The sequence below is a fragment of the Stegostoma tigrinum genome, chromosome 4, assembly GCF_030684315.1.
Source record: "Stegostoma tigrinum isolate sSteTig4 chromosome 4, sSteTig4.hap1, whole genome shotgun sequence".
NCBI classification, from domain to species: domain Eukaryota; kingdom Metazoa; phylum Chordata; class Chondrichthyes; order Orectolobiformes; family Stegostomatidae; genus Stegostoma; species Stegostoma tigrinum.
In genome coordinates this window covers 30,282,865-30,299,803 of record NC_081357.1, presented here as the reverse complement: position 1 = coordinate 30,299,803, position 16,939 = coordinate 30,282,865, and the positions used below count along the sequence as shown (strand labels likewise).

The following is a 16,939-nucleotide window of genomic DNA, read 5'->3' as shown; positions in this document are numbered from 1 at the left end:
GGACCAATTGAATAATTAGAGCTGTAGAGAGTGCTTTAAAATAATTGGGAGGGGGAAGGGAGCAGAGAAATGCAGGCTTACAAAACAAAGAATGTAGCAGCATTACAGGGCAGCTATTTGGATAGCAACACCCAGAATGGGGCTGGAAGGGACAAACAAAAACAGTAAGGAGATTTTGGGGGTGGGGTGGGGGGGGAGAGGAAGAGAGAAAATGGTGAAAAGCCAAAATTAATGGCTGTTTATTTGAACACGCACAGTATTTAAATAAAATAAAATGAATTCCTGGCACAATCACAGGTAAATGCATATGATCTTTTCGTAACTACAGAAACATGGTTAAAAGGAGATCAAAGTTGGGAATTAAAATATTCTTTTGAAAGTCATGTACACCTGAATACGTAGGAAGAAGTGGGTGGTGAGGTAGCAAAGTTAGTATGAGATAGAAGAAGTAATATAGCAAGAAACTATCTTGGATAAGATGATGAATGGGCGTGAGTTACAACAAAGCAAGTCTGTAGGACCCTGAACGAGGGCCATTCTACAGAGCCAAGATTAATTTTTTAACTGCAGGTCTTCAGTCACATGTAGGCCAAACCCGGTAAGATGGTAGTTTCCTTTCCTAAAGATCATATGTAAATCAGGTGGGTTTTTGTTAAAAACACAATCAACAATGGATTCACATTCATCATTAGACTCGTAATTGCAGACTTTTATTATTATTTAATTCAAACTCCACCATCTGCCATGGCCGAATTTGAACCTGGGTGTCTTTCACAAATACCACTAGACCATCACCTACTCCATATTCTAGTGATAACGCCACCAGGTTATTGTCTCCTCCTGGGGAGGCAAAGCGGGCATGTGAAAAAGAAAATACATTAATCATGTGGGATTTTTGACCACATACATGTCTTCATTAAAGCTACCTACTTCCACCTCTGAAACACAACTTAATTCCACTGTTCTGCAGCTATAAATCCACATTAAGTCTTATTTATTCCAAATATGCCTACCCCAGCCCACTCCTGGCCAACCCTCCACACTAAACCTTCCAGAAATTCAGAGGTCTCACAACACAGTACTGTCCACGTTTTTATTTGGACAATGTCCCATTCATTCATTCTTGGTCAGCCAGACAGGGATAATGACTCGCAGTTAAGCACTGATTTTAAAATAATCCATGTTTTTAAAATTTCTCCTTGGTTTCAACCAGTCTTCACCTCCAAAATTTCCAATTCCACCATCTTCACAGTTATCTGGTGTTCTTTTGATTATGAGCATTCCTGATCCTTATTGGTCCAGCACTGTTAGACATGCTGCCTTAGCTCTCAAATTCCCTCCCTACTGCTCTGCCATTTACATCTCACTGCTGCTCGTTAAAATCTACCTCTGTGATAATCTTTTGGTCCTAACTCCAAATATCACCACTGGACTTCGCAGTCACTCTTTGCTTGATAACTGGGCTGTGTAATGCCTTGAGAGGCTTAATTCTGTCAAAAGATATATTATATATGTCATTGTTGAGGCTAAAGAAGGATTTACAAACAAAGATGAAAATTTTAAAATCACAAGAACCTGCTCAACTAGGAGTCAACATCGTTCATTGAAGAAAGGAGCAATAGATTGTTAATGAACTCACTCCTCAACTCTGGCAACGGACCAGTTATTTTTGGAAACTTTGATCTCGCACTCTAATGAATCTAACAGATTAGCTACTGAATACAGAGATAGTAGGAACTGCCGATGCTGGAGAATCTGAGATAATACGGTGTGATGCTGGATGAACACAGCAGGCCAAGCAGCAGAGAAGGAAAGTTTGTCGTTTCTGGCCGAGACCCTTCTTCAGGAAAAAAACGTCAAACTTTCCTGCTCCTCTGATGCTGCTTGGCCTGCTGTGTTCATCCAGCTTCACACCGTGTTAGCTACTGAATACAAATACTTTCATCTCAAAATCTGAACTAATGACATCAATTAAGTGGGAATATAAAAACAAGAATGTAAGATCATATTTTAAAAAAAACTCCTCGAAGGCTGGTATCCTTCCTCCAGGTTAGCCTTTAATCACGTGTGTACAGTACATGGCACTGACCCAGCTGGCTCAGAGCTGGCTCCTACAGTGAACTGAACCCGACTCTCCTGTTTATAAATCAGCCAGGCAGGACTCTTGGATTGGACCAGGTTAACAACCCCAATGAAAGAGAACCACCAAGCTGACCTCATTCCAATCACCACTTCTCTTCCTCCAAGTCCTGAGACGTAGGCCTGTTCTTTGTCCTGTAGCTTCTCTGGAGGCTTTTTTGCACCAGGACACTGGCAGCATATACCAGACCGCAGCCTGCCTCTTATGCGTGGAACATCTCAGCCGAAAATTTGTCTGCTTCAGGCAGTTATGGTGTCGAGACTATGACGTCTGCCATGTCCATCTCATCCTCAGAGGTTTTTTTGAGTTTAGGTAGAGGGATAACCCATGGGTTCCGATTGCCTTGCCAAATGCTCCGAGGGGCCGAGTAAATTTTGCTCCTGCTCAGTTTGAGGTGGCAGCATTCACGTAGTCCACATGCTTGTTTAGGACTGCCTCTCCTACCCGAATTCAGTACATCACAGCACCAGACCTCATCGCTTATGATGTTTGTGGTCCTTTACAATTACAAATTTACATCAGTAAAATGTACTGGTGGCATTTTCTCACACCAAAGATCACCACCAAACCTTCCTTCCCTATTTGGCATATCTTCATTCAGCATCAACCCAAGTCTGGGAAGCATATGCTCCATGGGGCCATCTGGGAGCTAATACAGTACGGGGAGACATCACACGTCAGGTCAACTTCTCACTTGGCATTATAGTGCAACAACACCTTAGATGATTTCAGCTCGTTTCTTCACTTCGCGAAAGGAGAAGTATCTTGGTTACAAAACTATTTCCAAAGCTGACCCCTTTTCAACAGATGTAAGGGTGCCAGGATGGAGGCCAGGTTAAGTATGAATTTCCCAGAGGAATTCACCAACTCAAGAAAAGGCCCAAGGTCCGATAGATTCGAGAGTCAGAGCACCTTTGATCACCCTCACTATCATTCAGTGGATGTAACCTAGTCCTGATGACTCTGTTGACCAAGTGGGTCACTTGGAGTGCCTGGATTGCAAATTTCGCCCTTCGCAGTACTCAAATGTTTCTCCTAGGCACGTGTATGCTACGTCCAAGTTCTCCAACTGCTCTTCATTAGCCTGCCTGGTTATTAGCACATCATCCAGATAAATGGCAACCCAGGGTAGACCTTGTAAAACGTTCTCCATTGCCTGCCGGAAAATGGCATAAGCTGATGGTACCCCAAACGGCAGTCTTGTATATTGGTAAAAACCCCCAAGGTATTATTTGTCATTCGTAATAGAATCTTCGCTTAATCATAATTGCAGGTACACATGGCTCACATCCAGCTTCATGAAGGCCAACTCCCCAACCCACAGCGGTTCTGCGTACAAATTCAGGAGACTGGGTATTTATTCAGCTGCAAAAAGCTATTTACCGTTTGTTTGAAATCCACCACAAAGGTAAACCTACCAGTCAGGTTTCAAAATCAGAATGACTGGAGCTGCCTTTACAAACTATGTTGCTTTGACAAGTCTCATTTGGACATCGATGAATATAACTCTAATTTGCACATTGAGCAGTCTTTCCGCCGCCTCCACGCTTATTTCTTTAACCGTGAGCCTAACCCTCCCTCTACTGACCCCTTCTCCCACCTCCAATGCACCCCCTCCTCCTGGACACCACCCCAAGGCCTCCGATTCTCCCTCAACCTCTTCATCTCTAATTGTCGTTGAAACATCAATCACCTCAACCTCTCCACCCCTCTCACCCACTCCAACCTCTCCCCCGCAGAACGTGCAGCCCTCCGCTCCCCTCCCGACTTCACCATAAAACCTGCAGACAAGGGAGGCGCAGTTGTAGTATGGCGCACTGACCTCTACACCGCTGAGGCCAGGCAGCAACTCTCCGACACCACCTCCTACCATCCCCTGGATCATGATCCCACCCCTGAGCACCAAACCATCAACAACCTCAAGACCTCAGGTGACCTCCCACCCACAGCCTCCAACCGCATCGTTCACCAACCCCACACCACCCACTTCTATCTCCTTCCCAAAATCCACAAATCTGACTGCCCTGGTCGACCATCGTCTCCACCTGCTCCTGCCCCAAACTTATCTCGACTCCATTTTCTCCACCTTGGTCCAGGAACTCCCTACCTACATCCGTGACACCACCCATGCTCTCCACTTCCTCCAGAACTTCCAATTCCCACCTCATTTTTACTATGGACGTCTCTTCCCTATACACCTGCATTTCCCATGCAGGTGGCCTAAAGGCCCTCTGCTTCTTCCTGTCCTGCAGGCCCAAACAGTCCCCCTCCACCGACACCCTCATCCGAACTCGTACTCACCCTCAACAACTTCTCCTTTAATTCTTCCCACTTCTTACAGACAAAGGGGGTGGCCATGGGTATCCACGTGGGCCCAAGCTATGCCTGCCTCTTTGCAGGGTACATGGAACAATCCCTCTTCCAAAGCTACACTGGCCCCATCCCCCATCTCTTCCTCCATTACATTGATGGCTGCTTCGGCATCACCTCGTGTCCCCACGACGAGCTTGAACAGTTCATCCACTTCACCAACACATTCCACCCCAACTTTTAAGTTTACCTGGGCTATCTCTGGCACCTCTCTCCCCTTCCTGCACCTCTCTGTCTCCATCTCTGGCATCTACCCGAAAACCAATACCCATTTTAAGCCTAACGACTCCCACAACTACCTAGAATATTCCTCCTCTCACCCACCTTCCTGCAAAAAGGCCATCCGCTATTCCCAATTCCTTCGCCTCCGCTGCATCTGCTCCCGAGATGAGGCATTCCATTCCCAAACATCCCAGATGTCCTCTTTTTTCAAGAACCGCAACTTCCCCTCCACAGTGATCGAAATGCCCTCGACCGTGTCTCCCACATTTCACGCAACTCATCCCGCAGCCCCCTTATCCACAATAATAACCAAGACAGAACCCCCTCGTCCTCATGTACCACCCCACCAACCACCAAATCCAAAGCATCATCCTCTGACACTTCCGCTATCTGCAATCCGACCCCACTACCAAAGACGTTTTCCCTCCCCACTTTTGTGCACTTTCCGGACAGACCACTCTCTCTGTGACTCCCCTGTCCGCTCCACACTCCCTTCCAGCCCCACCATCCCCAGCACTGTTCCCTGCAACCGAAGCAAGTGCTACACCTGTCCCTGTACCACCCCCTCACCCTCATCTCAGGCCCTAAGAAGGCTTTTCACATCAAACAGATGTTCACCTGCACATCGGTTAGTGTGATATACTGTATCCGCTGTCCCCGTTGCGGCCTCCTCTACATCGGGGAAACCAAACGGAGGCTTGGGGACCGCTTTGCGGAGCACCTCCGCTCAGTTCACAACAAACAACTACACCTCCCAGTAATGAACCATTTCAACTGCCCCCCCACAACTCCTCGGATGGCATGTCCATCCTGGGCCTCCTGCATTGTCACAATGACACCACCTGAAAAGATGCAGGAACAGCACCTCATATTTTGCTTGGGAGCCCTGCAGCCCAAGGGTATCAATGTGGACTTCACAAGCTTCAAAATCTCCCCTCCCCCGACCACATCCCAAAACTAGCCCAGCTAGTCCCCGCCTCCCTCCCCATTCCTCCCACCTCAAGCCCCATCCCCATCTCCTACCCACTAACCTCATCGCGCCTCCTTGACCTGTTCGTCCTCCATAACTCCCCACCTATATTTACCTTCACTGGCTCTAACCCCGCCTCTTTGACCTGTCTGTCTCCTCTTACCCTATCTTCTCCTTTATCCATCTCCTATCCACCTCCCCCGTCATCCTATTTATTTCAGAATCCCCTTCCCCTCCCCCATTTCTGAAGAAGGGTCTTGACCTGAAACATCAAACTTTCCTGCTCCTCTGATGCTGCTTGGCCTGCTGTGTTCATCCAGCTTCAGTGTTATCTCAGATTCTCCAGCATCAGCAGTTCCTACTACCTCTGCTTTGACAAGTCCTTTGCTTTCTCACCTTTTGATTTCTGTCTCTACTTTGGCACGTAAAGCGAATGGCTCTGGGCAGACCTTTTTAAAATTGTGGAATTGCTTCTTGGACAACATGTAACCTTGTCCTCTTTGATAGTCCCTAGACCTTCCTGAAAAATTTCCAGGTATTTAGTTAAAACTCAGGGAGTCATTTTCTAATTGAAAAATGTTGAGCCAATCAAGGTGAATCTTTCTCAACCAACATTGCCCCATTAAGCTTGGGCCTGAACCTTCATCTATGATCAGTGGTAACTGAACCAGCTGTTTCTTAGAAGAGACCACAACCAAACTTGTATCCTTAATCTGTAGGTCTTCCCTGATAGGTTCTCAGCCTAGTCAAGGTCATATGCAAATATAAGGGTTGCAGTCGAGAGCAAATATTCAGAGTTCTACAGGGTAAAGACTAGTTCCGCAATCACTGATATGGCCACACTGGCATCAGCCTCCATTAGAACCAGGTGACCATTTAACCAGACGTTCGTTTTGATTGGTTCTGATTTGGATGCTGCTGAGCAATTCCTAACTGCTGCAGCACTAGCAGATATGCCTTAAGTTGCCTCCTTATTGCTCTCCTGTCTACATCTCATAATTGGTTGTTAGAATCTACATCCATGACAAATCTTTTGGTCCTAACTCCAGTTATCACCACTTGACTTCACAGTCAATCTTCTTTATACCAGTGCCGTGAAATGCTTCAAGAGGTTTAATACTGTCAAAGGCACAACATATGTCTTTGTTGAGGGTCCAGAGGGATTTAAAAACAAAAAGATGAAGCAGACCAGCTACAAATGGACTTTCCAGGGTATGTACTCACCTGGATACTGGCCTATTGGGACTCTTCTGCTGTCTCTCACCGTGTACCAGCAGCAACTATAAGGGTCTGCTGGCCCTGGCCCCAGAAAATTTTAACCATTTGGCTGAGGCTTGGCTTTGTTTACAGTTTTGCTTTGGGCTGATTTGGATCATTCAGGATGTCTTAGGTGAGACTATGCAATTGTCTTCACTCAAATAGTGTTCCCCCGGCTCAGTTTGTCTGACAAGGGTGTCCATTTCAGTTGGAATACTCTAACTCATAAGCTCCACTTGCCACATTTTCTGATGACAAAGCCAGTCGGGCTTCAGTTACTAGGCATTTTTGCACGGTCACATCATTAATCCCACATAACAAAAGATCTCTCAGCATCTCATTTAGGGGTTAGACCAAAATCACATGCCTCTGCCAATTCTCTTAACCTCATCAAAAATCCTGATACAGCTTCCCTAGTTCTAAAACTGATGAATAAAATTGATCACACCTCAGAATTTGAAGAGGCTTGGGCTTGTAGTATTCCTCAGCTAAATCTGTCAACTCTTAAGAAGTTTTAGTATCTGGTGCCTCTGGGAATGTTAGGCTTCTAATAACTGAAAAAGCTGGGGGCCCACAAGCTGACAAGATTTAATTTTTGCTTTGCATCTGCCCACATGACATTGTGCCTGGAAAAACTAACACATTCTTACAACGTACGAGGCCCAGTTTTCAATGGCAGGATTAAACAAGTCGAGGTTCCCAAACAGTAGCATGATGCTAGAAATGCTTAATTCAACTCAAAGACAACTGCTGTGAGCGAATCTCTTAAGTGGCATGTTTTTCGCTCGTCACTACTAAAATAACTCCATGGATGCCAGTATCCCATCACTAAGTCACCCTTTACTTATACACTTAACAGTACAAGACACTGACCCAGCTAATTCTGAGCCAGCTCTGAGTGTGAACTGAACTCTTATACTCCTGTTTATATCTGTCAACCAGGACCTGCTGATTAGGGCTGTAACCAGATTCAATGAAGGAACTCATTCTCTGATAGCCACCTGGTGGACCCAATCACTGCAAAGAGAAAAAAGACAAGATTGGAATTTGAGACAGTGGGCCAAACTGTTTCTTTCTACAATGCACCTTCAATCACCTAGTTAAAATCAACAGATCAACAAATAAATGGCAGTGCTATGATTATTCATTAAATGCAAAATTTCTATGAGTATGAAGCAACTTCAAAATAATCAGAACAAATTCTGCTGATAACTTTCAATTTTAGTATTTTAAAATGATGAGGAAAGATGCTAACATGGTAAATATCGTAAATACTCTCTAAACATTTAAAATGGTTTGGGGAAGGACTTTGCCTACAGGTTCAGTCATAGAATATCAACTGCTCAACACTTACATGCACAATTCTTGAAACAGCAATAAAATAGGGATATGTTGAGAACACCAAAGTATAGTATTTAAGAGTCAATTTTATATGACTTATCTCTGAAGGCTGCAATTATGTGCACCATTACTGTTGTTGCATCTCATTACTAATGGATTCAAGGTTCACTGTGATAAAGAATGTTTCAACTGAACTCAAAGGTTTTCATGCTTCTCGTGAATTACTAGACCTCTAGGTCTTCTTTATTTCCAATCACCATTTTTTCAGAAAGGAAAGCTTTGATTATTATTTTTATAATAAGGGCACACCACTTCATTCAAAATAAAGTTTCACCTTCAATTCTCTGATATCAAGCATTTAACATTACTGTTGCAGGCACATACATACTTCTTGACAGTGGTAACAGGGAGAGCAGAGGCATTGGATTCTACTGTTCAAAATAAATTTTAAAATTAGGCATATGCAAGATGGCAGTATTGAAAGCGGACATCTTGGAGAGATCTAGGCATGAAGGAGGAGACAGAGACAATGAAGGAGGCTCTGGTGAGAGTCAATATAGCTCAAAAAGCACATCAACAGCGTTTAGAACGCAAAGCAAAGTTTTGGAAAAACAGCGGTCTTCCAAGTGCAACCACAACATGTGACAATGCAGTAAGTTCGCAAGATGTCAGGATGACATTTGTTCCCACAATGAAAACTGTTCCGGTCAGATGGTCCAAAATGATTAAAAGAATGTTTACTTCTCTTCAAAAGTAATTAATTGGTTGTGAAACACTTCAGAAAATTATGAGTGTCTGACGGGCAAAAAAAATTCAAGTTTTTTTTTTAAATTTTTTCATGAAACGTAGGTGTTACTAACAAGGCCAGTTTTATTGCCCATGAATGAACTGGCCTCATAAGCCACTTAAGAGTCAGCCACATTGCTGTGGGTTTGGAATCCAAGGTCATAGGTAAGGATAATAAAATGTGAGGCTGGATGAACACAGCAGGCCAAGCAGCATCTCAGGAGCACAAAAGCTGACGTTTCGGGCCTAGACCCTTCATCAGAGAGGGGGATGGGGAGAGGGAACTGGAATAAATAGGGAGAGAGGGGGAGGCGGACTGAAGATGGAGAGTAAAGAAGATAGGTGGAGAGAGTGTAGGTGGGGAGGTAGGGAGGGGATAGGTCAGTCCAGGGAAGACGGACAGGTCAAGGAGGTGGGATGAGGTTAGTAGGTAGCTGGGGGTGCGGCTTGGGGTGGGAGGAAGGGATGGGTGAGAGGAAGAACCGGTTAGGGAGGCAGAGACAGGTTGGACTGGTTTTGGGATGCAGTGGGTGGGGGGGGGAAGAGCTGGGCTGGTTGTGTGGTGCAGTGGGGGGAGGGGACGAACTAGGCTGGTTTAGGGATGCAGTAGGGGAAGGGGAGATTTTGAAACTGGTGAAGTCCACATTGATACCATATGGCTGCAGGGTTCCCAGGCGGAATATGAGTTGCTGTTCCTGCAACCTTCGGGTGGCATCACTGTGGCACTGCAGGAGGCCCATGATGGACATGTCATCTAGAGAATGGGAGGGGGAGTGGAAACGGTTTGCGACTGGGAGGTGTAGTTGTTTGTTGCGAACTGAGCGGAGGTGTTCTGCAAAGCGGTCCCCAAGCCTCAGCTTGGTTTCCCCAATGTAGAGGTAGCCGCACCGGGTACAGTCGATGCAGTATACCACATTGGCAGATGTGCAGGTGAACTTCTGCTTAATGTGGAATGTCATCTTGGGGCCTGGGATGGGGGTGAGGGAGGAGGTGTGGGGACAAGTGCAGCATTTCCTGCGGTTGCAGGGGAATGTGCCGGGTGTGGTGGGGTTGGAGGGCAGTGTGGAGCGAACAAGGGAGTCACGGAGAGAGTGGTCTCTCCGGAAAGCTGACAGGGGAGGGGATGGAAAAATGTCTTGGGTGGTGGGGTCGGATTGTAAATGGCGGAAGCGTCGGAGGATAATGCGTTGTATCCGGAGGTTGGTAGGGTGGTGTGTGAGAACGAAAGGGATCCTCTTGGGGCGGTTGTGGCGGGGGCGGGATGTGAGGGATGTGTTGCGGGAAATACGGGAGACGCGGTCAAGGGCGTTCTCGATCACTGTGGGGGGAAAGTTGCGGTCCTTAAAGAACTTGGGCATCTGGGATGTGCGGGAGTGGAATGTCTTATCGTGGGAGCAGATGCGGCGGAATTGGGAATGAACCCATCCCGCCCCTGCCACAACTGCCCCAAGAGGATCCCCCTCGTTCTCACACACCACCCTACCAACCTCCGGATACAACGCATCATCCTCCGACACTTCCGCCATTTACAATCCGACCCCACCACCCAAGACATTTTTCCATCCCCTCCCCTGTCAGCTTTCCGGAGAGACCACTCTCTCCGTGACTCCCTTGTTCGCTCCACACTGCCCTCCAACCCCACCACACCCGGCACCTTCCCCTGCAACCGCAGGAAATGCTACACTTGTCCCCACACCTCCTCCCTCACCCCCATCCCAGGCCCCAAGATGACATTCCACATTAAGCAGAGGTTCACCTGCACATCTGCCAATGTGGTATACTGCATCGACTGTACCCGGTGCGGCTACCTCTACATTGGGGAAACCAAGCGGAGGCTTGGGGACCGCTTTGCAGAACACCTCCGCTCAGTTCGCAACAAACAACTACACCTCCCAGTCGCAAACCATTTCCACTCCCCCTCCCATTCTCTAGATGACATGTCCATCATGGGCCTCCTGCAGTGCCACAATGATGCTACCCGAAGGTTGCAGGAACAGCAACTCATATTCCGCCTGGGAACCCTGCAGCCATATGGTATCAATGTGGACTTCACCAGTTTCAAAATCTCCCCTTCCCCTACTGCATCCCTAAACCAGCCCAGTTCGTCCCCTCCCCCCACTGCACCACACAACCAGCCCAGCTCTTCCCCCCCCACCCACTGCATCCCAAAACCAGTCCAACCTGTCTCTGCCTCCCTAACCGGTTCTTCCTCTCACCCATCCCTTCCTCCCACCCCAAGCCGCACCCCCAGCTACCTACTAACCTCATCCCACCTCCTTGACCTGTCCGTCTTCCCTGGACTGACCTATCCCCTCCCTACCTCCCCACCTACACTCTCTCCACCTATCTTCTTTACTCTCCATCTTCGGTCTGCCTCCCCCTCTCTCCCTATTTATTCCAGTTCCCTCTCCCCATCCCCCTCTCTGAAGAAGGGTCTAGGCCCGAAACGTCAGCTTTTGTGCTCCTGAGATGCTGCTTGGCCTGCTGTGTTCATCCAGCCTCACATTTTATTATCTTGGAATTCTCCAGCATCTGCAGTTCCCATCATCTCTCATAGGTAAGGATGACAGATTTTCTTTCCTAAATGAAGTGAGTGAACCAGATTAAGTTTTAGAACAATTGATGTTTTATACTTATCATTATGAAGCACCAAAGTCAAATCAGTACAGAAAAATCATATAGGTTTGAGATATAACAAACATCTCCCATGGTGTTGCTTATTGAGAATACAGTGGAAGGGAAGTTATCAAAGAGGAGCAAGGAACATCAATACAATATTCATAATGTGCCCAGATTATGCTCAAAACTGATAGGAAAATATTTCAAACTACAAAAGCCAGTTCTTCTCACTTAGATATCTCTTTGCAGTCAGAGGCAGCCTCTATTCATTGTAAACATTATACCATAGACTAATTAATAACTTCCCATTGATTACATCATTGAAGATATCGGGCAAAGAGAAGACAGTCTGAACATTAACTGTTAACAATATTGTTGACATCACTGTGGTTAAGGCGGCATTTAGGACAGTTGCTATCGTTGCTCACACTGTCGAGGATAGAATTTAGGACGTTATGCTAAGGTTGTACAGGATGTTGGTGAGGCCTCTTCTGGAGTACTGCGTCCAGTTCTGGTCTCCCTATCCAGGTCTCCCCTACAGTAGGAGTTTTCAAGAGTAGGGGACATATTTTTAAGGTGTAAGAAAGATATAGAAGAGACATGAGGCGTAGGTTTTTTATGACACAGAGTGGTTTGTGTGTGAGGAATGAACTGCGGGTACAGTTTAAAAGACTACATGAGTAAATGTTTAAAGGGATATACGCCAAGGACTGGCAAATGGGACTGGTTCAGGATTATGGTCAGCATGGACTGGTTGATCTGAAGGGTCTGTTTCCATGCTGTATAACTCTATAATATTAATCAGCTTTCAGCAGGAATCTTTATGGCGGTATTACAATTAGTAACTGCAAAGGACAAAAGAGAAAGAACATACCACCTACCAATAACAAAGCAATAAACAGATTTAGAAGAAAAAGCTCATGATTGCAATGTCCGTCATGGATAAAACTTTACCAATGATCTCACAGACTTTCAAAAGCAACTAAAACCATGAAGACCATCAAGCAGAGATAACGAAGTGTGGAGCTGATGAACACAGCAGGCCAAGCAGCATCTTAGGAGCACAAAAGCTGATGTTTCGGGCCTAGACCCTTCATCAGAGCTCTCTGATGAAGGGTCTAGGCCTGAAACGTCAGCTTTTGTGCTCCTAAGATGCTGCCTGGCCTGCTGTGTTCAGACCATCAAGCAGGTCACGTTCAACAAAACTACTATTTTTTGAAGATGTTACAGACTGTGGTTGTGAGATGTTACTTGGATAACATCCCAGTGATATTTATTCTCCTTATCTTGCGACACAGGTGTATGTGGAAACTGTCTTAAACTTCCTGCCTGAATAGGATTGGGTGGGAAACGTTTATAAAAGGTGCGAGACATCTGTAATTCTGTAAGGGGATGAAATTTCTGTAAAAGGAGATGAAACTTCTGTTCATACTGAAGTGGCCAGGTCAGTGACCTTTCATTCAAGCCAGACACTTCGGTGGCTTGAAATCGCATTCTGTCACTTGGCAACTTGAAAACGCATCCTGCCATTATCAGTCACTTCGCGAACGATCAATGCTGTATCCTGTTCTCTTTAAGTTCCGAATGCAGTTTTTTTTGTGTATTAGCCAATTCATACACAGAGTATAAAAAGCAGGGACTGTCCGCTGTTTGGGGAGATTCGCTTATGAAACTCAGCGCTCTGTGCCGGGAACAGCGAATACAGTGATCCTCCACAGCTTGTACTTGCTAAATAATAAAGGCTTGTGTTTTTGTAGCCAGGTCAGTGTCTTGCTATTACACCAAGTCCGTGAAGGTCTCCGAAAACGAACCTGACAGTTGAAGGAACCTTATTAGGACTGCAAGACATCTTGTACAACATCACACATAAGAAAGGCTTAAATGCAGTACAAAATATAACAAAGATGGTGGTCAATGAAATTATTTAACAAGCAGAATCAAAGGAGATAGTGGGATAACATTTATTAGTACAACCAAGCACACAAAATCAGAAAAAAATGTTAGTAAGGAAGTGAAAATACAGGTTTAAAAAAGTTGTACATTTTCAATTACAGTAGGATTAAAGCAATTAACAGCTGATGAGGTCAAATTGCCAAATTAAAAATGAAAAACAAAGCCAACATTAAGTACCTGTACGTAGTACAATAGGGAAGCCAAACAAACAGATGAGTACTAATCAATAAAATTCAGCACAAGACAAAAAAAATTCAACACTTTGGTTGACAGGACAGCAAAGTAAGTGTACAGCAGCCTTAAACATGGCGAATACAGGCTCAAATGATTTGATACTTCCACTAACTGCAATATATCGGATACTGGAAATATGACCTTGGCGCGTGAAACTGCAAATTATTGAGTTCACATTCAGAAATGTATTCCTTACTGCAAGATCATGACTGAAAGTTAGAAGGATACGACAGCATGGTTTGATTTGATTTGATTTGACAAGGGACAAAGAACTAACCCTCTCTCATCTGGCAATATACAGCACAGTTAAGTTTATTTACATAAAAATGCAAAGAAATGGATCAGATAGAGTAAGCTGCTTGACGAGATGTTTTGAAGAAATTATCAAAGGTGGCCTCTGTTAAACTTTCCACTTCGAATCGAAGTGAGATGAGATTACACAACATAAAATTAGACTGATCCACGCTCCAAATAAAAGCCCGGACTCACCTTCGGGTAGTTCCACAGTCCGCGCCCGCCTGAGGGAGCGGGTCAGTCGGTTCAGCTGCTCCATCGCCCGTTCCATCATCTAGAGCCGCAGCTACTCAGCAGGGGAAGAGGACTGAGGTCAGCGCACAGGCCCAGCCCGGCCCCCCCGGCCCGACCCCCTCCTCCTCCTCTCCGCTTGCTTCCCACTTTCACCACCGAGGCTGCCAAACGTCCGCACGCCCTGGCCCCTCAACCATCCACATCGCGTGGCTTCGATTGGCTGGACCCCTCCCGCGCTTCCCTCCCCACGTACAAAGGGTAATCCGAACCCCCTTTGCCGTTAAACCGTCACCCTCTTCCACACCACTTCCGGCTGAGCGGCGCGTCCAATTGGTCCGTCGGGAATACCCGGAAGCGGGCCAAATGGCATCTTGGACGTTGTAGTCCCCTGCAGGTTCCATTGCGATGTCCCGCCCGCAAGGGCGATGTTACGTCGTTGACTTCGTCTTTTGCCGAAGGAAAGCAGCAGGGATTTTGAAAGATGATAAAAAGCCGGGCTTGCAATTAAACAGACTTTCAAATGACGTTTCTGAAGCTCTTTTAAAAAAAAATTGTAATGTATCCCAAGGCACTTCACGAGAACATTAGCAAAAGTTGGCACTGCCGCAGAAGGGATTTCAGAATAGGTGAGAAAATGCTTTGTTGAAGATGTGATTTTTAAAAAAGGAACAGTTTGCATTTCGCCTCTTCTACAACTTTGGGAAGTCTTCAAGCAAATTATAGGCAATTATCTACTTTGGAAAATATACCTACTGCTGTAATATGGAATTGCAACAACAGCTAGTATACACGTAGCAAGATCTGATATGGAGCAATGCAATAAATCCAAGTGATCTGTTTGACGTGCTGTTGATCGACAGAGAAATATCGACCAGCAGATCAAGGAGAATCCCTCTTCAAAATAAAAAGTGGCCTGAAACTAGGTTTCAGTTTTTAAAAAATCCATCTGATGAACGGTACCTCCAACAGTGCAGTACTCGCCCATTACTGAACTGCAGTGTCAGTTGTGTTTTTCGTTATTCATTCAAGGGCTATGGAATTCATTTAAACTAGCTTTTATTTTGTCACCCCCAAATACCCTTGCAAACTAGAGGATGGCAGGGAGTCAAAAGTAGGTCCAGACTAGGTAAGGATGGCAGATTTCCTTCCCTGAAGGAATTTAGTGACCCAGATAGGATTTACAGTAGTAAGTGATAACTTTAATAATGGTAACTGTGGGTCTAGTTGTACCTTCTGGAAATTTAAATAGGATTTAAATTCCCATCAAAAGCCATAGAAGTGGAAGCCTTTTGCTTATAGGAGTACCTTGGGCGTCTGGATTTCTTGGATTAAAATGTATTGGGGGTAGTAAAAAGAAAGTAAATGAATTAACACTAAGTGTGTCAACACAGATGATGTGCTTCAATAGGGGGATATGGGAGCACCAACACATTAGGTAAGGGAAGTTACCTGGGGCACTATTCCTGGAAGCAATCATGCTTCACAGAATAGGGTCCTCTGAATTGGCCGGTGGTCACAGACAGGAGGACGTGACTGAATGAAGTATGAAAGGGGACCTAGAAGGGGAGGAGCTGCAACCTCAGCAAATGTCAGTGATAAGGGGAACTGCCGATGCTGGAGAATCCAAAATAATGAACTGTGAGGCTGGATGAACACAGCAGGCCCAGCAGCATCTCAGGAGCACAAAAGCTGACGTTTCGGGCCTAGACACTTCATCTTAGAGGGGGATGGGGTGAGGGTCCTGGAATAAATAGGGAGAGAGGGGGAGGCGGACCGAAGATGGAGAGAAAAGAAGATAGGTGGAGAGGAGAGTATAGGTGGGGAGGTAGGGAGGGGATAGGTCAGTCCAGGGAAGACGGACAGGTCAAGGAGGTGGGATGAGGTTAGGAGGTAGGAGATGGGGGTGTGGCTTGGGTTGGGAGGAAGGGATGGGTGAGAGGAAGAACAGGTTAGGGAGGCAGAGACAGGTTGGACTGGTTTTGGGATGCAGTGGGTGGAGGGGGAGAGCTGGGCTGATTGTGTGGTGCAGTGGGGGGAGGGGACGAACTGGGCTGGTTTTGGGATGCGGTGGGGGAAGGGGAGATTTTGAAGCTGGTGAAGTCCACATTGATACCATTGGGCTGCAGGGTTCCCAAGCGGAATATGAGTTGCTGTTCCTGCAACCTTCGGGTGGCATCATTGTGGCACTGCAGGAGGCCCATGATGGACATGTCATCTAAAGAATGGGAGGGGGAGTGGAAATGGTTTGCGACTGAGAGGTGCAGTTGTTTGTTGCGAACCGAGCGGAGGTGTTCTGCAAAGCGGTCCCCAAGCCTCCGCTTGGTTTCCCCAATGTAGAGGAAGCCACACTGGGTACAGTGGATGCAGTATACCATATTAGCAGATGGGCAGGTGAACCTCTGCTTAATGTGGAAAGTCATCTTGGGGCCTGGGATAGGGGTGAGGGAGGAGGTGTGGGGGCAAGTGTAGCATTTCCTGCGGTTGCAGGGGAAGGTGCCAGGTGTGGTGGGGTTGGAGGG

The 16,939-nt window shown here is 46.1% G+C and overlaps 1 protein-coding gene across 2 annotated transcripts in view; it reads right to left on the bottom strand.

Annotated features, from left to right (window-relative positions):
* hace1 (HECT domain and ankyrin repeat containing E3 ubiquitin protein ligase 1) overlaps positions 1 to 14,520 on the bottom strand; it is an 89,380-nt gene extending 74,860 nt beyond the window's left edge. The window contains exons 1-2 of one of the 2 annotated variants that reach the window (XM_048531115.1): positions 14,382 to 14,427; positions 7,833 to 7,976 (exon numbers count right to left, since the gene is read on the bottom strand). Coding sequence is in view for 1 of the 2 variants with exons in the window: in XM_048531114.1 (XP_048387071.1) it covers positions 14,382 to 14,460 (79 nt within the window). In the remaining variant the exon portion in view is untranslated. Of the gene's footprint in view, positions 1 to 7,832; positions 7,977 to 14,381 lie in introns of both variants that reach the window. The other variant, XM_048531114.1, reaches the window with a different exon arrangement.
* Between the last annotated feature and the right edge of the window lie 2,419 nt (positions 14,521 to 16,939).